Consider the following 27735-nt stretch of genomic DNA (forward strand, 5'->3'; position numbering starts at 1 on the left):
CCCTGGGCCAGTCCTTCTGTGATGAGCCAGTGCCCAACAATGCTTGGGGTTTCTTAGAAGTGCCAAATAGCCTAAGTGCTTTGTTAATTTTTTTCTTCAATAATTAATATAGTCATATCAAAGCTGTTTGCAGTTAATTAATTATCTCCCAGCCAGATTAATCTTACTTTTTCCCTTAACATGTGCTACATTGGGGAAGGAAGACTATATGTGTGTGCTGTACCCTTGAAAAAAAGCACAGTGCATTTCTGCATTTCAGTGGCACACAAATGTTTGAGACTGACCCAATGAGGTGTTGCTGGGAGGTTGTGGAGGAGGAGGACTTTAGCTCCTGAACTGATTTTATTTATCCCTGTTGAGATTGCTCTACCTTTTCTGCTAAGAGAGTCCTGGTCTCAGAAATTCACTTTGAGTAGAGCTGCATTTTTTTTTTTTTTTATTTTTTCTGGATCTTTCCTTGCTATCTTTATTAGAGGTGAAAATGCATTGAAGGATTTCTTTGGCCATTATTGGGACCGGTGTGTTCCTGCTTTTCTCCGTCTCCATTGCCCCCTTGGTGTTGGTAGGATACCATTCCTTGTTTATTACATTTGGTCCTGGGCCTGGGAGCTCCTGGGGTGGGGAGGAGGGGGCAGGCACTGTGTCTTGTTTGCAATCCCAACGCCTAGGATAATTCCAGGCAGATCTTAAGCTGTAATGATTGTTTGTTTAATGACTGACATAGCCGAAGGCACTTCTTTCATTTTCTTTCCGAAGCTCGGAATCAATCTTTTCTTCTTCCTCTTCACCCACCCCTGGCCCCCTTTAGGACCTAGCATTGATTGGAAAACATGAAAATCAGTGGATGGCTGCTTAGATACTAATATAAATCTATGGGGAGGCATCAACATGAGGCAAGGCTTACCTTGTTGGGAACTGGAAATTTTTTTGCTTTCTTTAATTTATTCAGAGAGAGACATGTAAATTTGTCCTTTTGTTTTGGTACAAGCTTAACGCCCCCATACACACTACACACACATCCGTAGACACACACACACGTTTAACCGGAGGACTCTCATCTAGCATGCATAGTCATTTCTGATCTGTGAAATACAACAATGGACAAATAAAGCAAAATCAAATTTGGCCAGCCTTTGAAACCTATTGATTTCAAATTAGAGCAGCAGTGTTAATTCTATTAGGGCAGTCACACTGAGAACTTGGTCTCTGAAATGGATGAAAATGTATTCATTTAGAAGCTTTTAAGTATATCCTTGATAAATTAGCCAGGAAAATAATGCTCCTAGAAGAAACTGTGTGGGAGGTGAATGACTACGGTTCTAATTCTAGTGCCTCATTTTAGCTTTGGATGATTTGTTGGCTTTGGGGTCAGTGGAGATGTCCCAAGTGTCCACTATAGTCAAAACCTGAGGGTCCTTAAGCCTGAGAGTGATTGTGAGTCAGGTCCTGGGGCCGTGATGCCTCCCTATCCCTGTGTCCAGTGAGAGTGATGGTTCCATGGCCCGGGGGGGGGAGGGTATGTGTGGAGAAGAACACCCCCTCCCTGAGATGACATGGGGCTATAAGAGATGGGTCTAATCAGTAAAGTGCCCAGATCACTGAGTTTGAGTTAGAACGTCTTGGGTGTGTTTCTTCCTTGGAGCTAAAACTTGACCTCTGGCTTTTTCTGCAGGTGAGAGTGATTACCCAGTGGTTGCTTTGGCCCATTCAACCAGGAAACAGGATTCTTCTCTTCTTTTTGGCTACTAAATGCCTATGTGTACTACACACACCTGTGAGGGAAGAAGGGCGGAGCTTCTTGGATGATGATGGACATTCCACTGGACAGGATGAGGGCAGAGAGTGTGCCATCGACACCACAAGGGTAAGAGATGCCACTGATCTTTCCTCTGGCCCCATTATTAACCAGAGGGAGGGGAGAATGAGCCTTACAGTGTAGTGACAGAAATGAAGGTCACACACCAGGGAGACTATTCCGATTAAAATTCACTGGCAGTTGGGGCAGTAAAAGAGGAAGGTGAGAAAGCCAGCCTGGAAGGATTAGGTTGGATTCTTTTGGGGGATGCGCCAAGCCAGCTTTGGAAGAATCAGTAGCCCACACTGCCCACTCCCCCTTCTGATATTTATGGCCCAAACTGGAGGAAGTAACAACTACTGTTATTGTGATAAGATTCTGTGTTGAGTCTGTTTAAGTCAGTCTGGCTTAAAATGGGCTGTGGAGCTGGGTTGGTGAAGTCTGGCTCAGGTCACGGATTGGGGGCTTCTCGGAAGTACCTGGCCTGGAGACACATTTTGTTTGAGTCACGTAATGTTGAAAACGTGTTGGATCAATTCCAGTTAAACCTGAGATACCCCACATAAAAATCAGGATTTCCGGGTCTCCTGGAGCACCATAAGATACATGCGTCCTGGCTCTCTGTTCCCACAAAGGACTCCGGTGCTGAGCGGCCTCTGCCTCCGATGGCTCACCACAGTCCCAACCAACCTGCTTCATTTGTTTGAACTTACTTGTTTGCCCCCTGGAGGCATTTCATTTCACTTTGTCTGGTCTAGATCATTCCGCTAGCTCTTTGACAAAAAGAGTGATAGCCTTTTAATTCTTCTGGATCAAAGTGAGTATCTTTCACTAGATTACGGGCAGAAATTAGCATACGGGGCTGAGACTGTAGAGGTGGCAATACAGGATTCCTTCCATGCTTAGGGTGTAGGGACAACACCTGTGGGGGCTGGGTGAGGAGAACTGTGAAAACATTATAATATCTTGTGGTGGGTGCTAACATGATTGTGCACCAGGGGCTGTTGGGAGAGGGTGAGAGGGGTGAGGAAGCGGGTGGGGGGACCTGCTAATTTGGCCCAGGTGCGTTCACATTCTCCCAAACGCCCCTGGACACCAATACAAGCATATGCTTGTTCCTCCACATAAGGTTCCTCCACGTAAGGTGACTCCTGATGGGGTACCTCCTGCAGAGTTAAGGCTCCCCTCTTGTGGCCCATCCACTTCTTTTCCTGTTTCAGGTCCATCTGCAATTCTTTGTTTTTTACCAATAGTATAGATTTCTGGCCTCAGTAAAGCATTTTGCTTTAGTAAAGCGCTTGCCTCAATAAAGCACTCAGCCTTCCGAGCGGCCTCTGGTTGGAGATGAGCTGTATGAATGAGAGGCTCCCTGGAGTTTCATGTATTCTATAGGCTGGCGCTGGGCATGACCTTCTAGATGTCTCATAAGCAGCCCTTCATTTCCTAGAATTGCACTGTTTTAGCTGCTCCAACAACATCTCCGTTTCTAAACCACACGGGGTGGGCTATGCAGTGCCGCTGGTATTTCACCATGCTCTCTGCTCTTCTCTGCCCAGCACTGATAACCAATTTTCTGTTCCTTACGTGTTACCCACCCTGGTGCACGGGGAGCTTGCTATAAGAGAAGGTCAGGGAAGGTGCCTGGTGGGAACACCTCCCACCATAGGTGTGGATTGACTTTAGATTTCTAATTCTGTTTACATCTGCTTGTTTTTATTTGGAATATCCTCACATGCCATGGGTGGAAATGGAATTTAGCATGACCCTCCCCCTTTTAAAAACATGAGTGATTTTTCTTTTAAATTTAATGGGATGAAATGCAGCTCTCAGAATATCCCAAAAAGGTGGCAGTATTAGTTCTGAAAAATGCCCTATTTTTTTTTTAATTTGATGGAAGGATTAATGTAGATTTTGGACAAGTGGGAGGGCAGAAGGAATCTAGGCTTTTGTCTACATTTATGGAATCGATTGAAAAAAGTGATTCTGCACAATCAAAATACCGACTTGTATTTGTTATGCTCTTGTTGCTTTTCTGAGCAAAGCAAGAGCATCAGCAAAGTCTCTCATGCACATGTGTGCATGTAAATTTGTCAGCCTTGAAAAGACACAGTTCTGAGAGTATTTTTTTTAAGTGAGTTTGAGAGCGGAGGTGAGTAAGAGGTTAATGACTTCGAAAAGCGTTTTACAGGGTGGTATTCGGAGAGAAGTAGATCAATGCAGTTTTTCTTTCAAGCTGCCAGTAAGTATCTTGGATTTTTGACATCTTTTTCTTTCTTTTCCAACACCAAGAGGCCCAAGGTGGCCAAATACAGTATACAGTGTTCTCACCATGAGTAATTTGGGTTGATAGTGGGCTGGGGGAGCGGCACAGTGAGCTGATGCTCTTCTTGAGGAAAAGAATGAAAATAGTACTTGGGTTTTCCACTTTGTGGCCAAATGCCTTTTGTACTCCTGGATGTGCCTGATTTGAGACCCCCATGTGTCTTCGGCATCCTTCTACCAAATCCCCTGCTAAAGAGTATAGCGCTCTTTAATGAGGATGATGAAAAACTAGGTAAATTCAAAGATCAGCCAGTCCCTCCTCCTTCCCACTTAAAAAAAAAATTAAGTACTCATATTCGAGGCATAGTGGAAAGAGTCTGCCGCAGAAAATCTGGATAATGTTGGGCAAACTCCGTGCCTCAGGTGTCCCTATTTGCAAGGTGGGGTGTAAGATCTTATCACTTAGGACGGTTAGGGAATTAAAGGAAATTATTCATTCATTCAGTGATGCTTCCTCATTGCCTCCTAGTGCCCGGGTACTGCACAGGCTGCTGGGAATTCAAGGGTGAACAAGAGTGTCTATTAAAGCACTTACTATGGTGCACGGCCCAAAAAGGTGCTTAGTAAATTTTTCTTGAAACATTTTTGTTGGAGAATTTTAAGATGGACAAAAATAGGGAGAATAATACATTAAACCCATCACCCAGCTGCAACAATGATCAATTCATGGCCATATGTTGTATGAGCAACCTCCCCCAACCCTCCACTTCCCAGCTCTGTTACCTGTCCCCCCAGGGATTATTTTGAAATGAATCCCAAACATGGTATAATTTTATATTTTAGTATTCACCTTCAAAAGATAAGGGTTCTTTTAAAGAGTATAATTCCAATACCATCAGCACATTGAAACCTTAACAATAATTCTTGTATATTATCAAGTATCTCATTGATACTCAAACGTCCCTGTTTTTCAGGTATATATATGTATTTTTAAGCATTTGGCTAGTTAAAATCAGGATTCATACAAAGCCCACACATTGGATCTATCTGATACATCGCTTATCTGGTCTGTGGGGTCTGTCCCGTACGGTTTCCCACAGATTTTGCTGTGTCATTGTACATGTTACTTTGAAATCTCTGATTTCAAATGGCAGATCTAAACTCTCAATAAAATTCAGGACTGATTGTTGGTTGTTGTTGAAATACTGCAGAACTCTGTATATACTTCTATCAAGAGGCACCCTGTGTCTTGTTTCTTTCTGTTACTTCAGGCTCGGGTATTGTTATTCTGATGTAGCTGTCGTAAAGTGCCCCATCAGCTTTTTATTTGGGTTTTAGCAGCCTAGATCCATTATTCCATGATGACTTGCAAAATTGTGAGATTTTAATTCTATCGTTCCTTCTTCGGTAGCTGGGATCCTTTTTTAAATAACAGTTTTATTGAGATACACCTCACTTATGATAAAATTTACCTTTCTAAAATGCATAATTTGGTGGTTCTTAGTATATTCTAAGGTTGTACAGCTATCTAATTCCAGAACATTCTTATGACCCCCGAAAGAAATACATGCCTACTGTCAGTCACTCCCTATTCTCTCTTCCTCCCAGCCCCTAGCAACCACCAATCTACTTTCTGTCTCTATGGGTTTGCTTATTCTGGATGTTTCATATAAACGGAATCATACAATATGTGGTCTTTTTTGGTCGAGCTTCTTTCATTAGAAAAATGTTTTCCAAGTTCATTCCTGTTGTAGTATCAGTACTTCATTCCTTTCTATGGCCAAATGAGATTCCATTGAATGGATACACCACTTTGTTTATCCATTCCTCAATTAATGGACATGGATGTTTGGGTTGTTTTCCCTCTTTGACTATTATGAGTAATGCTGCTATGAACATTAATGTGTATGTTTTGTTTGAACATATGTTTTCAGTTCTTTTGGAAATATACTTCTAAGTGGAATTGTTGGATCATATGCTAACTCTACGTTTAACTTTTCCAGAAATGGGCTAAATTTTTTTCCAGCATGGTTGCCCCATTTTACATTACCCCTGGTAAGGCATGAGGGTTCCGATTTCTGCATATCGTCACAAACACTTGCATTATAGTAAAATGCTTATATTATTATTACTTTTTGATTTTAGCCATCCTACTGGTGTAGTTTATCTCGTGTTTTTGATTGTCATTTTCCCTAATGACAAATGATGTTCCATCTCTTCATGGACTTTTTGGCCATTTGTACGTCATTAGAGAAATGTCTGTTGAAACCCTTTGCCTGTTTTTAAGTAAGTTATTTGTCTTTTTATTGTTGAGTTGTAAGAGTTCTTTATTCTGGATACTAGATCATTATCAGATAAATGATTTGCAAATGTTTTCTCCCACCATGTGGGTTGTCTTTTCATTTTCTTGATACTTGTCCTTTGACCTGATAATGTTCTTTGAAGCACAAAATTTTTAATTTTGATGAAGTCAGTTTATCTATTTTTCCTTTTATTGTATTGTGATTTTGGTGCATATCTAAGAAGTCATTTTAATCCAAGGTCACAAAAATTTATGCCTGTGTTTTCTTATGCAGATTTTATAGTTTTGGCACCTGTATTTAGGTCTCTGATTCACTGATAAATTAATTTTTGTATATGATATGAGGAAGGCATCCAATTTTATTCTTTTGCATGTGGCTATCCAAGTGTCCCAATACCCTTTATTGGAAAGATTATTCTTTCCCTATTGAATTGTCTTGACGTCCTTGTTGAAAATCAGTTGACCATAGATATGGACTTATTTCTGGATTCTTAATTCTGTTCCCTTGATCTACCTGTCTATCCTATACCAACTCGATCCTGTCTTGATTACTGTAGCTTTGTAGCAAGTTTTGAAATCATGAAGTATGAGTCTTCCGACTTTGTTCTTTTTCAAGATTGTTTGGCTATTCTGGGTCTCTTGCACTTCCATATGAATTTTAAAATCAGCTTGTCAATTTCTGAGAAGAAAAAGGCAGCTAATATTTGGATAGGAATTATGTTGAATCTATAGATTAATTTGGGGAGTCCTGCTATTTGGGGTTGTGTTTCCATTTACTTATGTCTTCTTTAATTTCTTTCAACAGTATTTTGTAGTTTTGGCACAAATTTGTACCACTTTTGTTAAATTTATTTTTAAATATTAATTTTTGATGCTATTGTAAATGGAATTGTTTTTTAAATTTCGTATTTCTGTTTTCTCATGGCTAATGTATAGAAATATAATTGACTTTTATATATTGATTTCATATTCTGCAACAATGCTGAATTATTTATTATTCTAATAATTTTTGTGTGTGTATGTATTCCATAGGATTTTCTATATATGTGATCATGCCATCTGCAAATAGAGATATTATTTTTGGGCTCAGTTGCTGGGTACATCTGTATTTATAATTTTTATGTTTTCTTGACTGATTGTTTTATTTTTGTATGGTATGGTATCAGTATGGTATCAGTAGAGCCACTCCTGCTCTCTGATTACTATTTTCATGCTTTTACTTTCAAAGTGTTTTTAAATCTAAATATATATTTTCTAGTGTACCATTTTAGTTGTTTCTGTTATTATTATTTTTGAGTTATTGGAATATTTTTATATTCCAATATATTTTATAAAGAAAATATTTGCTCTTTAACTACTATATAGTTCTCCTAAGGTATAATTCATGCAGGAAAACATAGGATAAATGTTTGATTTTCTTTTTTTCCCCCCCTCACATTCCAGAATAATGAACTGATACTCTAATACCTTCCAAAGGTGACCAATATATTTGTTTCTTCCTTTCTTAAAAAATATTATTATGAACTCAGGGATTTTAATATGCTCAACAGAAGTCAATCTATTGGGAGATTTTATTTTTTTTTATTTTTGATGCAGAAATTTACTATCTTTGGCCAGTGGGAGTCTCCTTAAGTTGGCCCTGAGTCCTTTTGACTCTACCCCTGTCCTTGTTGATAACTTCCTTGCTTTCTAATATAACAAGATAGTCCAGGCTTATCTTGGGTATTTCTTTTTTTTTTAGATTTAAATTTAATTAGCCAACATATAGTACATCATTAGTTTCAGGTGTAGAGTTCAGTAATTCATCAGTTGCATATGCTGAATGCTCATTACATCATGTGCCCTCCTTAATGCCCATCACCCAGTTACCCCATCCACCCATCCACTTCCCCTCCAGCAATCCTCATGTTGTTTCCTATAGTTAAGAGTCTCTCATGGTTCGTCTCCCTCTCTGATTGCTTCCTATTCAGTTTTCCCTCCCTTCCCCTATGATCCTTTGCACCATTTCTTATATTCCACATATGAGCAAAACCATATGATAATTGCCTTTCTCTGATTGACTTACTTTGCCCAGCATAATACCCTCCAGTTCCATCCATGTTGTAAGATTTCGTCCATCCTGATGGCTGAGTAATATTCCTTTGTAGATATATATATATACCACATCTTCTTTATCCATTCATCTGTCGATGGACATCTGGGCTTTTTCCATAGTTTGGCCGTTGTGGACACTGCTGCTATAAACATTGGGGTGCAGATGCCCCTTTGGATCCCTACATTTGTATCTTTGGGGTAAATACCTAGTAGTGCAGTTGCTGGGTCATAGGGTAGCTCTGTTTTTAACTTCTGAGGAACCTCCATACTGTTTTCCAGAGTGGTTGCACCAGCTTACATTTATCTTGGGTATTTCTTACCCCAGGCCCAGGATTGGCTATTTCTCCAAGGAGCCCTTGTTTTTTTAGTGAGAAATTGTATTTTGATGCCTTAATCTGCACCAATTTGAGATGTTCATTGCTCTTGACTTGGTGTCTTCAGTTGGATTCCCAGGGAAATAGATTGAGACAGAGATTTATGTGCAAGAAGTTTGTTGGGAGGTGCCTTTGGGACCAATACCAGTGGGAAGTGAAGGAGGTAGGATTGGGCAGGGAGAAGAGTTGAACTGTGATGAGGCTGGGACAGAAATCTCAGCTGATCCTATGGGAACTCTGGAGCCTACCTTGAGAAAAAGTTGCTGGGTCTTTATAGCCCCCTCATACATAAGTCACTGGATGTGAACTGGCCTGGGGAAGGAGGGTGACCTTGGGCAAGACAGCCGTCTTTGAATGAGGGTGATTCCCAAAGAGGGACTTAACTGAGAGCCCTTAGCTATTCACACTTCCAGCAGGTGTGAGAATGAGTGGCTTAGTTCGAAAGGGGAGATGTAAGTGACGCTTCTTAGCATCCATTGGAGTTGGTCATTTTGTTGTAGGCTTTTTCAGTGGCAATAAAATTTTCTTTTAGGAAGAGTTCAATTATCAGTTCATAATGCTATTTCCAATTCAAATTTAGGATCCTTGGGCTCTTATTTAATTTCTTTGATTTTTACATTTGTATTTTATTTTGCACTCAAAATCTCGGGGGTTCTTCGTGACATTAATATAATCATTTATTTGCTTTACCCTATGTGTGTGTGCATAAACGTTTCAGCATAATTATACCAATATGAATACTAAAAATATTTTTAAGATGTTTAGAGTTTATTTGTCCTAGGGTGTATACCACTATGGATGTACAGTCAAAATATTAAAGTTAAATTAAATTAAAAAAATCTGGAAATAATTTATCTCTCTGAGGTTAATGACCAATTTGATACACAGTAAAGTTAAATTTTTAGGGATTGTCCTTTTCTTTTTTATTTAATTTTGTTTCATAATTATGTAAAACATTTACGCAGTTCCCAAGTCCAGCTTCCAACACTGTCACCTATACCCTGTTCCCTCTCTCCCTGTATAGCGAAGCACTTTGTTCATTTTCAGTTTGTGCTTCTGCTATTTCTTTTTCTCTATATAAGTGTGTGTGTACATATACATAGGTATATGCACGTATGCATATGTATATATATACACACATATTTTCCCTCTACTTAAGTAACATATCCTAGAAATCACTCCATTGCATAGAGAGAGAGATAGACCACAGTTTTTCTGGCCAATCTTTTATGGATGCCTATTTGGATTGTTTCCAGTTATGCAAGTGTTTTCAATTTTTGTCTCTCTTTGGAAGAGATTTCTAGAAGAGAGATTTCTGGGGCAAAGGGTAAATGCCTATACAGTTTTGCTACATCTTGTGAAATTCCCCTCTAAAGGGGTTCTTCTTCATTTTGCATTCCCCCTTGCCCCTGCTTCCCCACAGACTCATTAATAGAGAGTGCAGTCTAATTTTTGGATTACAGATCACATTAATGTGCATAAAGAAGATGCTTTAATGTATTTAAAGTTTATTTATGTATTTATAAATACACATGTAAATGTGTATATGTTTACACATATAAATAAATGCATATATTTACATATATAAATGAATCACAAATGTGTAATTCATATAAATCATAAATATACATCAATATGTATAACTATACCTTTGATCTCATAAATGTTTTCTGGATAGGAGTAAATGAATAAGCATCTTGGAAATAATGGTGCTCAGTATCTGCCTGTCTTTAGATCACTTTGGATGTGTGAGGCAGCGTGCTGTAGAAAGCTCTGGAATCGGTAGAGCTTGCACCTCTGTTCTAACCCTTAGTAGCTGCGCGATGCCCACTCATCTCCTCTGATCCTGCCTCATTGGCAAAATCCCAGGGTGATAGTGAGGGACAAATGACAGAAGGAATGTTTATAACTGGCAAGGGACTGTCTGCATGCTAGGGAACCTTCCTACAGAAGATAAAAGTGGGAGCTCCTTCTTCCCTGCCCGTTGTTGGCTGTTGTGGGACGGACACAGGCGAGGAAACCAAACCTCCTTCTCTGGCCACCAAGCCTTGGAAGATCTCAGCTTGCACTCGGAGCTCAAGCATTTGATTTGATCCAGAGATGCTTTCCTTTTGCTCTTTGCTGAAGTCCCCACAACAAGGAGCCCCACCTTATTTTATGATGTGTGTTGTTTTTATGATGAGACTTTGTGGCATGAATGGGCTTCATAATGGGCTTCACTGTACGGAGTGATTAAAAAGCAAGGAGGACCGAGTGGGAAGACTGACATTAAGGGTGATAACAGTGTTCTTTAGAAAAGTGACTGCAGAATGATCGGGAAATGGATTACACACCCATTGATGATGAGACCGGCTTCTGCAGGTGTGTCATGAAGGCAGACATTGGTGTTCTCTCACTGTGGCTTTCCAGAATAGCCAAGGAGATGAAAAATAAGCCACCAGAAGAAAATGTCCATTAATGTCTTAATGCCAGATTAGCTAAAACTAGCTCCTTGGGACGTTTTACTGTTATACGTGCCATGAGCACAAGCCTGCTTTCAGAGATCTGAAGTTCCATAAATATTTGGACCAAGCCATGAGCTCTGATTTAGGCCCGACAAAGACGATATCTAGCTAAAAATAGAAAGCAGAGGCAGAAAAAAAAAACAAACAAACAAGTATTTTGAAGAGGTCAGCATATCTGTTAACTGGTATGTCAAGCTATGCTACGGTCTCTGGTTTCATGGGAACACACTCATGGGAACACGTTCAGTTAGTGTCTCGAGAGCAAATGCCCATGCCTGCTTTATGACTGGAGACTTCCTCCTGGGGTGGGTGGCAGGGGGCTGGACTTGGAGGCTGTGTCCTCTGGTACCTTCCGCAGGGGAGGAATCTCTTGTCTCATGGACAGCCTTGGCTTTTCAGAAGCATAAGGAGCAAAAAAGTCCCTTCCTGACCTTTTTGCCTCCTCTAACGGTGTCCCCATTATCAGCCACTTATGCAGAGTAGAAAACACATCCTCTTTTCACTTGATTTCTGTCCCTTACTTTTCACCCACACCACTGCTGTATGAGTTGGGGGCCTCTCCCTTCCTCTCACCTGTTCTTTTGCAGCCCTGTCTCCTTGACCCTGGCCTTCGCCCCCCAGCAAACTCCCACCCTGCTGTCAGCGGGGTCTTTCTAGATCACAGACGCAAAGACAACTGTGTCCCCAGTCACTGATTAAGACCATTTAGTGGTCTTGCCTACAGGTAAAGTCCAGACTCTGTAGGCTGCTATACAAGATTCTTCCCAATCTGGCTTCTGCCTACCCTCTGATGCCCACTGTTGGGAATGGTCTTTCCCCTTGTTTGGTCAACTCTGCTTAAACATTTAACATATGAGTCAGATAGAACCAGTGACAAGGGGTCATTGCTCTTTTCAATAATGCCAAAGATGTTTGACTCGTTTCTGCTATAGCACTTCCCACATTGGATTACTGGGTTATAATAAGGGAGAAAGTCAAGGAGAAGGTGTATGTAGTGGAAGTATCACGGCTAATCCAACCCAGGTTTAAATCTTGGCTCTACCATTTACCTATCCTGTGATCTTTGATTCAACCTCTCTGGGTATCCATTTTTCTGTACACCTTCTGTAAAGTGGAAGGAATTGGAAGGAATAAATGACATCATGTCTACAAAGCATCTAATAGTATCCTGTGGGAACTTAGTATTTGACAATCTCCTACCTTTCTTTTCTCTGCACCATTTACTCTGAGGGAGCACCATTGTATTGGGTGATGGTCAAAATCTATTACTTTCTCTCTGAGAAATAGATCCGGTGCATCCTAGTTAGTGTCACATCCAGAAACAGGAAGCATGTGCTGGACCAATATAGACTTGGTATCTGTGGAGCAACTGGGAGTGTGTGGGGGACAGTCTGTGAGGAGAAGGAGCAGGTGGAAGAGAAGCACGTTTGTGTCAGGAAACTGATGGTGCAATTAACTTACAGAGGTTTTCCCAAGTCACTTTCTTCCCTGGGGATGAAGGTGAAACAACATCCCATTAAGTGTAACTATATCTTTAAGATGTAGGGTACTTAAGGACAGGGAGATAATTATATCCTCTTGATTGTCCACATCCAGACTAGGGGTAGGGCTTTCTCTTAAAAGAGTGAAACATGGGAGCACGAGGGGAAAGCTACATCTTTTGTAAGAGCTGAGCCGAGCCCCTGGTCATGTGTGGGTGGGGGGCGAGGGTCAGAGCAGAAGCGAGGGCTGTTTGTGAGGGTGCATGAGTGAGCCCTGGGCACAGGGAGAGGTGAGCTACAAGCCAGGCAGCAACCAGCCTATCACGTCTGAACCGAGCATTCCCATGTGCGGGAGCCTTGTGGTTGAGACTGGACTGGAGAGGCTTCTATTGTGTAAGTGATCCATGCATTGTTTCTTTGGGGAGGCGGGGTGGGAGGTAACTTTTGTATGCTTAGAAAATAAAGAAATGGGAATTAAGGTTCATGAAAGGGATATGGCAGTCTTCTTTTTCCTAAAAAATGGATCTATCAACCCCCGCTTTTGCCAAACAACCTGTTTTGTGTTTTCTTCCAGTTCAAATGCGTAATGCTGTATATTCCTTTTAATTCCATTTCCTGCTTTGCTCTTCATGTAGCCCATCATCCTGGAAAGGGCAGATTAAAAATAAGCTTGGCAAGGCACGACGGGACAGGGCTAATGCCATCTTGTGCTCCTTCCAGGTGCAGCGTGAACTTCCTCATCTCCCTTCCCATCCAGCTCCCGGCCTCCTGTGTCCACCATGGTGTTTGGTGAGTTTTTCCATCGCCCTGGACCAGACGAGGAACTTGTCAACTTGAACGTGGGGGGCTTTAAGCAGTCCGTCGACCAAAGCACCCTCCTGCGGTTTCCTCATACCAGACTTGGAAAGCTACTCACCTGTCACTCGGAAGAGGCCATTCTAGAGCTGTGTGATGACTATAGCGTGGCCGATAAGGAGTATTATTTTGATCGGAACCCATCCTTGTTCAGATATGTTTTGAATTTTTATTACACAGGGAAGCTGCACGTCATGGAGGAGCTGTGCGTGTTCTCATTCTGCCAGGAGATCGAGTACTGGGGCATCAACGAGCTCTTCCTTGATTCCTGCTGCAGTAACCGCTACCAGGAGCTCAAGGAGGAAAACCATGAGAAGGACTGGGACCAGAAGAGCAACGACGTGAGTACCGACTCCTCCTTTGAGGAGTCGTCTCTGTTTGAGAAGGAGCTGGAGAAGTTTGACAAGATGCGGTTTGGTCAGCTCCGGAAGAAGATCTGGATTCTAATGGAAAACCCGGCCTACTGCCTGTCTGCCAAGCTCATTGCCATCTCCTCCTTGAGCGTGGTGCTGGCCTCCATTGTGGCTATGTGTGTCCATAGCATGTCGGAGTTCCAGAACGAGGATGGGGAGGTGGATGACCCTGTGCTGGAAGGTGTGGAGATCGCGTGCATCGTGTGGTTCACTGGCGAGCTGGCCATCCGGCTGGTGGCTGCTCCCTGTCAAAAGAAATTCTGGAAGAACCCTCTGAACATAATTGACTTCGTCTCCATTATCCCCTTCTATGCCACCTTGGCTGTGGACACCAAGGAGGAAGAGAGTGAGGACATTGAGAACATGGGCAAGGTGGTCCAGATCCTCAGGCTTATGAGGATTTTCCGAATTCTCAAGCTTGCCCGGCACTCAGTAGGACTTCGGTCTCTAGGTGCCACACTGAGACACAGCTACCATGAGGTTGGGCTGCTTCTTCTCTTTCTCTCTGTGGGCATTTCCATCTTTTCCGTGCTTATCTACTCTGTGGAGAAAGACGAGCACACGTCCAGCCTCACCAGCATCCCCATGTGCTGGTGGTGGGCCACCATCAGCATGACTACTGTGGGCTACGGAGACACCCACCCAGTCACCTTGGCCGGGAAGCTTATCGCCAGCACGTGCATCGTCTGTGGGATCTTGGTGGTGGCCCTTCCTATCACCATTATCTTCAACAAGTTTTCCAAGTACTACCAGAAGCAGAAGGACATTGACGTGGACCAGTGCAGCGAGGACCCACCAGAGAAGTGTCATGAGCTCCCTTACTTTAACATTAGGGATATTTATGCACAGCGGATGCACGCCTTCATTACCAGTCTATCTTCTGTGGGAATTGTGGTGAGCGATCCCGATTCCACAGATGCTTCAAGCATCGAAGACAACGAGGATGTTTATAACACCGCATCCTTGGAGAATTGCACAGCAAAATGAGCAGGGACATTTGTGCCTGTATCTTGTGTCCCTTCCTGATGTTAGGTTAACACAGCTTTATAAACCTCAATGGGTTCGTTAAAATCATTTAATTCTCAGGGTGTACCTTTCAGCCATAGTTGGACATTCATTGCTCCAAAATGATAGAATCTTCTTTATTTTTCTCAGTGAAGTGAATTAAATGCCTTGTTCTGAAATTTATTTTTTACAAGAGAGAGTTGTGATATGATTTTGGAAAAAAGGTAAATGGTATCGGGTGGGATTTATCGCTACGGCTTATGTATCATTCTGTGTTTGTCATCTACTCACATTGAGCTAACTGTAAATTACTGACAAGTAGAATCAGAGGCCCAGCTGACTGAAGACTACATGCATGTAAGATCCACAAAATGAGACAATGCATGTGAATCCATGTTTGTGTTCTAGACATGGAAATTAGGAGCCTAATAAACTTGCCTAATTCAGTATGGAGAATGTCTTGGTTGTATGTTTTTATGTCGAGTAAGTCCATGTCAGTATGTTCAAAATCGGTTTGGAAGGGAAATGCTCTTTTTGGAGTATCAAGAATCCTTGCTGTTCGTTTCTGAATTTTGGGTAAACATCAACAACAGTCTAGTCCTTTTGTTCAGGAAACTGGTGGTAGTTGACAGGGAGAAGGATCATGTCCAGGGTCAACTGATTAAACGTGTGCATTTTCAGGACATACTCAAGTTAGCATATACGCACGAAGTATGTGCCCTTACAGATATCCTTCCAGTCTGTATTTTGTATTTTATAATTTCTCCTGCTGAGATAAAACCTCATCACCTGAAAATTATGCAGAGCACAGTAAAGCCCCACATTCACAGGCAGAGACACATTCCGTGAGTGGAAGAAAGGAGAAATGTTGTACAAACACACAGATGTGATTCATTATGGCCGGAGGCGTGGGAACTTTAATCACTGGAAAAAGCGATGCCAGCTACTGTAAAACGAGCAGCCATTTTAAAGTTGCCTTCGAGACAGTAACGTCTGCCTCTTCTATAAAGGCCCCGCACAATGAAGGAAGACATACATACTCATTTCCAGAGCAGTGACAGAGCAGTTCCAGCCCAGGTGGAGAGAATTTAGCTAAAGTCTTAATCTTGGAGACGTATGGTGACGTATGGTGACTCCTGCTGTCAGACTGAGTTCTTTCCCTGAGATCTTTTTGAATGGAAAAGCCGCATGGATTTATTATACAACTTCCTATGTTTGCAGATGCATTTCATTGAAAGAAGGACATCGCCTGTAGGTTATCTGATGAAGAGAACTCTGATTCATCTCTCAACATTTCCGTGCCTTCTGAGACGGATATAACTGTGAACTGCGTTTATAGTCACTTTTAAATCTGGAGGTTTATTCATGCATGTGTGTCATCCCCTGCCCATTTCAAAAAGCTTTCTTTTCCCCCAAATGCCTTTTTGATGGTGGCATAAGTACAGTTTTGAAGCATAGCGATAGAGTTTGGGATCCGGTTTTTATTAAAGATTTCCCAGATAGTAGTGCAGTAGCTGAAGGCTGCTTCTATAGTAATGGTAACAGTAACAGTATTAGTACCAGCAATGATATTGATAATGGTAACAGTAAGAAAAGCAACAGCAATGATAATAATCAGCTGCTCTGTAAGTGCACGACCTATATAATCTCACCGATTGCTTACAACGTCGCCGTGAGCAAGGGCTTATTCCTGTCTGCGCTTTAAGACAAGGAAACTGAGGTTCGCAAGAAAAGTGCCAGTGCACACAGTGAATAACGGACTTGGACTGAGAACCCCGGGATCGAGATTCCAGAACCCGTGCTTTGAACACGGCATCACACTGCCTCCCGCTCTGCTGTATTGGGGAGTAGATTTAAGGACACACCAGGACAGAGTTCATCAGGAGAGACAAAGAGCAACAAATTCTGTTGGACTTTGATTTTTCCAGTATGTGAGTTGAATGCTGTGTGTGTGTACCTGTCCTTCCCTGACCCGCAAAGCAGGCACGTTTGTTTACAAACCGGGTTTTCTAGAACGCCCTCGAAGCTGGAGCAGACTGTGAGTGAGGGTGCTTCCTTGAGCCTGAGTGGCAGGCGCGGTTGTGCAGGAGTTGTACAGGAGTTCAGGAGTGTCTCTCAGCTGGTGGGTACTGAAGGAGAGCTAGAGTCCTACATCCTTTCATCTGAGCTTTTATGGTTGGAGCAGAACAGCAGTTGTGTTTCTGCCTCTAGCCACACAGGTCACCTGTTGTTCATCCCGCGTGGTAAGATGGTGGGTGTCTTGTTGCCTGGGGGTTGAGTCAGCGGCTAAAGGCCCGTGGCACAGGGGGCCTGGCGGAGGAGGGGGGAATGAGGGGCCGAGGAGAAAGCCAGCCAACCTGAACTACCTCTGGCCTTGCCTATTGCTGTGTGAGCAGTCCCGGGGAATTGGGGTTCATTTGAGTGGGATCAGGCCACTTTGGGAGAGTTCTGTCTTTTAATTCTTTCAGATTCCTTGTCCCTAGCCTGTGACCTCTTCTTCCATGTCCTTGGATTTATGTTAGTGTCCTCAGCACAGTTCTACGATGGTTTGGAAGGCCAGTGACTCACCCAGGGGCCTAGCCCACCAGGCGTGATTTCCTCCCTCTCAGTCCTCCTCTGCTGGAGATTGTCTCAGCTTGCCTGTGTTTCTACTCTCCATTTCCCCAGTGCTTACTGGGATGTGTGCTCAGGGAAGGCACTGGGAATGAAAGACTGACACATGGTCTTTGCTTTCAGGGGGACTTTAGGCTAACAGGAGATAAATTAGTCAGCTGACATGCATGTGTGTGTGTGTGAGAGAAGGAGGGCTTCCTGGAGGAGGTGGCACCTGAGCTATTTGGGAACTTTAGTTCTGAGATCCTGGTGAGTTTGGTTCAGTTTTAGGGAGAAAACCTTCACTGCCACTGGATGGGTGCCAGCCGCAGACACTGCTAATCTCTGCCTTTGGGGCTTCTCTTTCTCCTTTCCTCCAACCACCACCCTTCTTTAGTTAAAGGATCTTCCATCTTTAGATGTAATTATCCCATTTTTTTCCCCTGTGGAGGTTTAGCTATGCCCATATTAGTCACAGTTGCTTTTTATATGCCTGAGCTCATCCCCATGTGTTGATTTTATATTTAACTTAGAATTTGGGGGGCAATTGGTATTGTCCCCAACTAGAGGGTCATGATGGGTCATTTTCTTGGGGTTTCTGTGCTCTGAGACCCCTGTGCTATCTTATGGAGTTGGTTAATATTATTGGAAAAGCTTTTTCTAACAGTCGGAAAGGGATGATTTGCACCAGATGAAATTGTCATTATTCCATCATTTTTTTTTTTTTTTGGTCTAGAATCATAGCAGCTTCAATATGATTCAGTATAATATTAAGGGTTTGCCTCATGTTAGCAAAAAAGTGTTTCTCAAGTTCTTAGGCAAACTTGTGACTGGTCCTATCTGTATGTGTACTTTGAGGAAGAAGTGGGCATCAGGGAGACTGGGGATTGGGTATCAGCACCAGAGCTAACTAGCTGTGCATTTAGGAGGCCAGGCAGCCCTTCTCTGAGCTCCTTTTCTTAGGCTGGATTTAAGAATAATCACCAGAATCCTTTCTATCTGGGACATTTATGTAATTCACTTTCTTTCTGCAAATTGGTTAGTTCCCTTCTAACTTTGTTTCCATTATAAATTCGCATAGCCAAAAAAAAAAAAAAAAAAACAGATTTTAACCTGCCAATGAAGTTTTCTTATTCTCTGTAGAGTAGAGTGCTAACCAATGAGGTTTTATTGCTGTTGAGGACACGGGGAATTAATTAGCTTGCCTTAAAATTTAGGTTATTAAAAACATTGGCAGAGTCATTTCTTTCCCTTTGTCTGATGAGGAGGAGCAAAGCCCCTAGAACTGCTGGAGAGTGATGGGGGTAAAAGTTTTCTTTTTTTTTTTTTTAAGATTTTTTATTTATTTATATGACAGAGAGAGACACAGTGAGAGAGGGAACACAAGCAGGGGGAGTGGGAGAGGGAGAAGCAGACTTCCCACGGAGCAGGGAGCCCGATGTGGGGCTCGATCCCAGGACCCTGGGGTCATGACCTGAGCCGAAGGCAGACGCTTAACGACTGAGCCACCCAGGCGTCCCTGGGGGTAAAAGTTTTCTTGAACATCAATAGATCCATAAAATTGATTTGCTTGAAAATCACTCGGTGGCTTAACCTTTGGTCATTTTTGGCATCTGCTCATTTGTCCTTCTCAGGAAGAATGCCAAAGCATTTAGGAACACAGGACAGAGGAGGGGTGAGCTGAGCAAAAGTAGGTACACAGGATAGCTAAGCACTTGCTTAAAGCCATGAATGCAACAGCTCAGAGGAACCTGGGAGGTCATGAGGAAGAGGAGTGACTGAGCCAAGGCCATACAGCTAGAGGCATCCATAGAGACCAAATCCAGACTGAAGCACACCACAGTGCATTCTGCCCTTCCTCCCTGCCTTCTTCCCTACCTACATTTTATTATGGAAAATTTCAAGCATGTATAAAAAGTTGCAAGCATAGCATCATGTAACTACGTGTGACTACCTCCTGGCTTCAACATTATCAACTCATTAGAAACTCATTTCCTCTCTTCCTCAACTCACTTCCTCTCCTCTCCAGTTTGTTTTAAAACAAATGTCAGTCATATCCTCTAATCCATAAGTATTGCAGTAAGTATATTAAAAAAATAATCTTTTTCTAAGTACAAAGGCAATGCCAATAAACTAAAAATTAACAATTTCTTTTAAGTTTTTTTTTTTTTTTTTTAAAGTAAGCCCTAGGCCTAACATGGGAGCTCGAACTCACAACCTCGAGATCAAGAGTCGCATACTCTACAGACTGAGCCAGCCAGGTGCCCCCAGCTTAATAATTTCTTAGTAGTATCAAATATCCGGTCTTTGAAGGTATTGCATAATTTCTACTCTCCACTTACTTGGCATTTGTGAACACCTGGTTCAGGTAAAAGAATTCTACAAATTATGTGTTAAAGCATCACAGGAAAGTGGGAGCTCAAGAAGTAAGTGAAATGATTTCTGCTGAGACCCTTGAATTATCTGAGGCAGATTACTCTTTCCTCGGTTTTTAAAGATTTTGTTTATTTATTTATTTACTTATTTATTTGTTTGTTTGTTTATTTATTTGATTGAGAGAGAGAGAAAGCATGCGAACAGGGAGAGGAGCAAAGGGAGAGGGAGAGGGGGAGAGAGAATCTCAAGCAGCCCCCATAGTGAGGGCAGAGCCGGATGTGGGGCTCGATCTCAGGACCCTGAGATCACAACCTGAGCCGAAACCAAGAGTCAGACTCTTAACCAACCGAGTCACCCAGGCATCCCTTCCTTCAGTTTTTAAAGATCTCTGGATGCTGAGAGAACACACCTTACAGCTTACATTTAACCTAAGTGCTGCCAACAGTGCTTGAAAGTTCGTTTGTCCTTGTGTTACACTCACGGAAGGTGGAACCAACTGCTAACTGCCCCTTGAACAAAGAATATCTGTGTTCTTCAAGCCAATCAGTTTCCATTCTGAACTCTCTTTTCCTGCTCTAAAGAATCCCAATTTTGAAACCTTTATTCACTTTTCTTTACCCCCAGGAAAGTAAGGAAAATATTTATTAGGTGTTACCCAATTTGACCAACATCCAGATGAAGTAGGTGTTTTAGCAGAAGGTTTAAATAACTTCCTTGAGTATTAGTTTCCTACAGATGCTGTGATATTATCACAGGCTTGGTGGCTTAAAAAAACAGAAATTTATTGCCTCACAGTTCTGGAGGCCAGAGCTCTAACTGAGTCTCAGGGGCTAAAATGAGGTGCTGTCAGGGCTCTTTCCTTCCAAAGGCTCTGGGGCTGGAGTCTGTCCCATGCTTCGTCGAGCCTCTCACAGCTGCCTACATCATTCCTGTCTGCCCCCGTGGTCACATCACCTTCTTCTCTTCTGTGTCACACTTCTCTCTGCCTCCCTTTAAGGCACTTGTGATTGCATTTAGGATCCAGGGTCATCTCCCCATGTCAAGATCCCCAATTTTATCAAATCTACAAAGTCCCTTTTGCCATTCACAGGTTCCAGAGTTTAGGACCTAATCTCTTTGGGGGTCCATATTCATCTTCCTCCACACACAGCTACTAAGAGGCCTTAATTTTAATGGTGTGCTAATACAAATGCATCGTGTTGGTTGGGACAAAGGAAGAATGGATAAGAGCATGGGCTTTGGCGTCAGACAAACTTGAGTTCTAATCCTAGCTTTGTCTGTGGTCATAGACAAGCTCTTGAATCTCTCTGACCCTCAGTCTTCTCATCTGTATTTGGGGTTGATACAGACCTTCTCACAGGGATAGTATAAGGATTAAATTGGGTCTCTCTAGGGGAGCCTGGGTGGCTCAGTTGGTTAAGCTTGATCTTACCTCAGGTCATAATCTCAGGGTCCTGAGTTTAAGCCCCTCATTGGGCACCATGCTGGGCATGGAACCTACTTAAAAAAATATATATATATATATTTCATATATACCTTATATATATCTTATATATAATATATATAGGCTCTCTCTCTATATATATATATATAGGCTCTCTGTATAAAGTGTCTGGTACACTATCTGGCATACAGCATGGAGTCCCTAATGGTCTTCTATATATCATTATAATGCAAGACTCCTTTTGGCTTATCTCAGGTTGCACCCATGTAGGACCAGGTATTTCTCTGTCTGATTATAGTACATTCATGAAATTAGAATTTGGCAACTGTCAAGATATTTACAGGTGTCAGGAGAAAAGTAATTTAGGAAGTAGTGTTGTGTGACAAGACATGAAGCTAATTTAAAATTAAGAACTATAAATCCAAAATAGAAGAATCACATTTAGTGTTGGAGCAACTTTTAAGTGGATTGTCAGGGTTTCCAGAAGATAGACAATGTGGCTGAGACATAATGAGTTTGAAGACGGGAAAGAGCCCAGGACCTGGAGTCAGAATACCTTCATTTGCATTCCAGATCTGTTTATGGCTCTCTGCACGGGCTTGGGGAAGTCATCTGACTTTTCTAAGTCTCCATGTATGGAAAAGGGACAACAAGGTCACAGTTGTAAGGATGTAAAAATGCTTCACATATGTTTTATAAACACTTCATAGTAAGGAGTTATCATGAGGCCCTCTTTCCTTGAGAGGAAAGACAAAGAGAAGAAGCAGCTATCCTTGTGTTCTACGATGAATTTTACTGCATAATTAAAAAAAAAAAAAATCAATGAACAGAACATTTGGTTCCTGAAGCGCTGTGTAGCTTTATTTGAACACAGCTTTCTTTCTAAATGAATCCTGCCAAGTACCAACGTGAATATACATTTTATGGAAAAGTTCCATGGCGCTGTAAGGCCAGATGTACGAAGCACACACAGAGCTCCTTTTCCAGTAGCAATTATCAGATGAAATTGTGCCTTGTCTGCAGCAGGCAAACCGGATATATTCCCATTGGAGTAGGGAGCACGTGCTAGGGTATTTATAAACTGTAAAAGATGTTAGTCAGCATGCACCGCACGTGCATTCATCCCTGTGTGCTGGCGAGAAATAGCCACGTCGGTTCTGGACAGCTAATGAGAGATTCAGAAATTTTGTCAGCAAATCTGTTGCTGCAAGGGATTCTCTCCATAGATGGTGATGACTCCAGCACGTGTGCTTCTAATCACGCTCTGAAGAGAGGGCAAGGCTCTGGGTCAGACGCTTGGCTCATCCTTCCCTGGGCCAACCCCAGCAGATTCCAGAAGTGAGGGCATAGTCATGATATCCAGTCCATGGTGTCACAGGGAAGATGAGCCGTGGGATGTCAGTTCTCACTTTCATGTCTTCCGTGGCCTAGCAAGAGAAAGCGTTCAGAGCCATCTCAGACACGTCTCACCCCAGCTGTAGGGGGTTCTATGTAGGTCAGCCTTTTGAATCCTTTCTAGGCTCTCGAGGGGGTAGGTAGGCTTTGTTAGAGATGGTGGCAAGAATGGTGCATGTTTGCTATACCCTTTGCTTCTTGGCTAGACTGACGGCCTCGCCAGCCCATGGAAGTGAGCCACCAGTCCTCCGTGGCATTGGCAGCCAGGCAGGGACCCAGACCTTCTTTACTGCTCCCTTCCAGTTTCCAATGGATCTGGGTATGATCTGGCTCCTGATTCTCAGCTTTCACTTTTGTTCGCCATCTGCCCTTGGGGTCTTGGCAAATGATTTTTTTTGTTGTTCACTCCTGTTTGCCCTCATACCCTCAGTCTATGTGTCTTCTCATTTCAGACCATTTTTAATGTCTATCCAAGCCAGCCTCCTAGAGCAAGTCCAAACTCCAACCAACTGGTTCAGCCCAACCTGCTGTAAGCCATGCAGGGAGACATCTGGATATTTCAGGCTGTTGGAGTCCATGACTTCAGATGACCAATGTAGGCCTGATCAAACTTCATTCCATATTTCAGAGCAAGAGTTGTCAACCAGCTCCGGAAGCCCATGTCAAACCTAAGATATTGCATGATGTATAACAGGACTTTAAAGGGACCACTTTCTCTTGTGCATTCCAGGTTCCTCCAGTGGAACTGCCCTCTCTTCTGATCAGCTGGCCCTGTGGCTTTTGATGCTTGTCTATAAGGGACTTGGTGGACTTGTGTAGTTATTTGTGGCAGCTTCCCAGCATGATAGGCAAGGATCCTTGAACACTTATTCTTGGTGTTTGCCCTCTAGGACCCAGATTATTTATTATGATTTTGCTTGGTGTCCAATTTCATTTGTTCAACACAAAAAGTTATGAAAGTGTCCTCTTTGAGATATATGTATACGGGTGATATACAGATGAAAAGGACACAGTTCTCTTGCTCATGAGAAGCTCACAGGTGGTAGAATGGGCATCTGGGGCTGTGGTGCCCAAGACAGAGCAGGAAAAGAGCATAGGTTTTGGGGTACAGAGCTTGGTTCAGGGGCTGGCTTCACCATTTACTTCTCTGTGATCATGGTCACGTTACTTAACCTCTCTGAAAACTGTTTTCTCAACTATTCAAAGGGGCCTAATATGGCCAAAAAGGGTTGAGATAATGCACATTAAGGACACATAGGAGGTGCTCAATAAACATTACTTTCCTCATCTTTCCATTCCCTAATATGGCATGCTTGACTGAGGTTTTATTATAGAAGATGTACTGAAGCCTTGATAACTATTTAGTGAATCTGAATAGTGTGGACAGTAAACCAGATGATTCAGACATGTAGTCTCCTTGCTCTCCACCTCATCCTTTGCCTGATAATAAACTTGTAATGGTTCATCAGCGTGGTATTAAATGCCAATGCTCCTCTGAGATCACTAGCAGCCTCTTCCATCCATGACTGATTACTGGTACAGATCTTTCCATTTTTCCTTTATAATCATACGTATCATGAGGCAGGAGACACCTGAGCCTTGGGGGCTTCCTTAAGCAGCTACAGACTTGATGACATTTGTGAATCCAGTATCGCCTGTCAAATAACGAGGGATTCTAAAAACAACTTGGGCCCCAAATAACCGCCTCATGAATGCAGTATTTGAGTGCTGACAGTCATCACCATGGTCCATAAAAGTTTTGGCAAGGGTTTCTATCCCTCACTGAGCATCAGAGTTCTACAATAGAGCTGTCCCAATGTGTCCTTCATTTCTTTTTTCTTTTTAAAGATTTTATTTGTTTATTTATTTGAGAGAGAGAGAGCGAGAGCAGGGGGAGGGGCAGAGGGAGAGGGAAAAGGAGAGAATCTCAAGCAGACTCAGTGCTGAGTGCAGAGCCTGATGCAGGGCTCCATCTCACGACCCTGAGATCATGACTTGAGCTGAAACCAAGAGTTGGATGCTTGATGGACTGAACCACCCAGGCGCCTCTGTCCTTCATTTCTGATGGTTAAATGTTTTAGTCTATCTCAGGAAATTGTCTGCAATCAGTGGATCTAATAAAGCTGGAGTTTTTAAAGTAATTTGGATGCATTGAAATATGCTGCTGTATTTGGAACAGCAGCTGTACACATGTGGTTTGCATTGGTGCTTTATATGAATTCACCCATTTAATCTTTGCAACAACCCCATGAGGTAGGGTGCTGCCATCATCCTCATTTTACCATTGAGAAAACGGAAAAACAGCGGTTATCATACTTGCCCAAACTCACACAGCTAGTAATTAGGGAGCTAGGATTTGAATCCAGGGACCTGGTTTGACCTCAGAATTCATGTCCTCAATGTCTATAATATACTGGCTCCATACTAATTTAAGTCACATGACTAATGGTTATTTAGCAATTGAACTGACAACATTTTGATGATCTCAAGTGGCCGAGTCTTTAACATTTACAATTCTATGACCTCCACATTTGAGTGCTAAGAATTGTTTGCTCCTTATTTTTTGACATTGCTGATACTGTTGAGGCCCTGCTCTGTGATGAGGACTCTCTTGGGTATCTGGGAGAAGACTGGAGGATTGTTCGAATGATCACATTAAGAACTGTAAAGGGTCCGAAATTTACCCTGCTTGCACAGTAATAAGTTAGTTGGCCATAAATTTACAGATGCTGGCAGAGGATACACGATTCCTGGGCCAGAGACAAAGGGCAGTTCGTCAGTCACAGCAATGGAAATAACTAGACTGTCAGTATTTATACCTGCTCCCTGAGCCCGTCTCCACAGGGCGATGCAAAGTGGGCCTGAAGGGGACACACTCATCTTTTAAAATGGGACATAAGCATATCTGCCCTTCAACCTAGAGGGCGATATTACCTTGATTATACTGGACAGTAAGCAATTTGCCCTTTGTTCTGGAGGGCAATATCTGGAGACACTCTCTCTTCCAAGGCTGTTTACTCTACATAACATCCTTGAAAAAGTAAATCAGAATGCAGGCAATTCATGCATCTCTTGTGTTTCTTCTCATCTTGTGAGCATGAACTATCTCCCAATAGGTCTCTGTACCCCCAACAATCTAAAATTTCAATGTGTGGTTATCAATAACAGTCATGAAATCATATTAGACTAATATATGGGGTTTGCATAATTTGGACTGCAAATATAAAGGGCTTCTTGGAAGAAAAAGTCACCGTGAGCTAGGGTGGGTGTAGAAGTCTTTTTGGAACAGGAGAGATTTCACTAAGTCAGGAAATGGTGGAGAGTGAAATAAAAGTGAACATTTTATGTTGTGTCACAGCTCAGGCTAGGTGCTGCACCATACAGAGCACTGGACTTGGAGAAAGACTTGGCTCCGTTGTTTTAGTCATGTGCACTAGGCAACCTCTCTGAACCGTCTGGTTAGCGTTTATTGATTTTTCCTTTCCTTTTCTATAAGGAATGAATACTTACTACCTGCAGATGTAGAAACCAGAATTTTGATCAATATCATAGTGCATAATGGAAAGGCTTTTGCTTATCTACACCCTTAATAGAGAGTTGAGAAAATGAGTTGGATTTTCTTTGTACTGAAGAAAATTGGTGATATGGCCACAATTTATCCAGATTCTTTGAATAATTGTTAATATGATTATCTTTAATCTGATTCTCCTATTTTTGCCACCAAGACAGAGGGATAGCACCTCCCTTCTCCTAGCTCACCCTGACTTTTCTCTCTCTGATGGTGTCACTATTGCTCTCAGTCCCTCACTCATACCTGTTGTCCAAGGGTGAAGTTCTGACTCTATAACTCTGCTCACATGACCTCTGAGAACTGGCTCCGTCTGCCACTTCTGCTTCGCCTGCCCTTCCCTACCTCTTATACTCTACTAACTCTACTAAGCAACCATACTAGAAGTGATGTTTAGACACACACACACACACACACACACACACACACACACACACACAAAACACACACACACACATATGCAGTCCTGATTCTCTGTGTCTTGGCTTATACTCCTCCCTCTCTCTGGAAAGCTCTCTCTCGCACCCTCTCACTAGCTCACTCCTGTTTACCCTTTATGAATCAGCTCAAAATTACCTCTTGCTCCCTTACAAATAAAACAACTAAACTTAACGCTCCTAAATGGATTTCTTTCTCCCTCCCATCCAGCATCTCTCATCTATCTGTCTTGTTGAATTTATTCCCATTGTATTATAAAAATGTGTAGGTAGGTGTGTCTTCCTCCATTAGACTGTGGATTTTTAAAGAGTGGCTAATAAGTCCTCAGTGGATATTTGTTCAATGAGTGAATGAAAACAATCGATTCTAGGAACAAAGGAATCTTTGGATCTCTAAGTCAAGACCCTCATGGTGAGTACACAGCAGATCATGGCCTCTACTACAGGTGGGCTTGAATAGGAAGGCAGAGGGTAGGCTGGCTCTGGGCACAGCCTGTCTTCTTCTCTAGCTCCTCCTTACCTTCTCACCCAACACAATTCCCATCCCTACCATTTACCCCTTTCTCACAGGGGATTAGTCAAAACTAAAAATCAGGATTCAGGATTAGAAGTAATTAGGGGGAACTAATCCCATTTAGCCTAACCTCCTCTCCTCCCAAGGGCATTTTGGTTTTCAGAGAGGCCTCATAAAGATCCAGGAGATTGTAGAGCTCCTTCGCTGAAAGAATCCTGAATGGCAGGACTCCAGGCATTGGGCCAGAGAACTTAGTGTCTTCACACCACAGCTCCATCCCCCTCTGGTCTGTCCACAGGAATGAAAGTGGATTCTGGTGGCTGA

General features: G+C 42.5%; 1 protein-coding gene across 6 annotated transcripts in view; it reads left to right on the forward strand.

Annotated features, from left to right (window-relative positions):
* KCNS3 (potassium voltage-gated channel modifier subfamily S member 3) overlaps nt 1–15538 on the forward strand; it is a 38333-nt gene extending 22795 nt beyond the window's left edge. For 4 of the 6 annotated variants that reach the window (XM_027623070.1, XM_027623066.1, XM_027623069.1 and 1 more), the window contains 2 exons: nt 1673–1864; nt 13533–15538. In XM_027623070.1, coding sequence (XP_027478871.1) covers nt 13592–15067 — 1476 coding nt within the window. In that variant the 5' untranslated portion in view covers nt 1673–1864; nt 13533–13591 and the 3' untranslated portion in view covers nt 15068–15538. The remainder of the gene's footprint in view (nt 1–1672; nt 1865–13532) is intronic. The other 2 variants (XM_027623071.1, XM_027623072.1) reach the window with 2 other exon arrangements.
* The last annotated feature ends 12197 nt before the right edge of the window (nt 15539–27735 follow it).

The sequence above is a fragment of the Zalophus californianus genome, chromosome 8, assembly GCF_009762305.2.
Source record: "Zalophus californianus isolate mZalCal1 chromosome 8, mZalCal1.pri.v2, whole genome shotgun sequence".
Lineage (NCBI taxonomy): Eukaryota > Metazoa > Chordata > Mammalia > Carnivora > Otariidae > Zalophus > Zalophus californianus.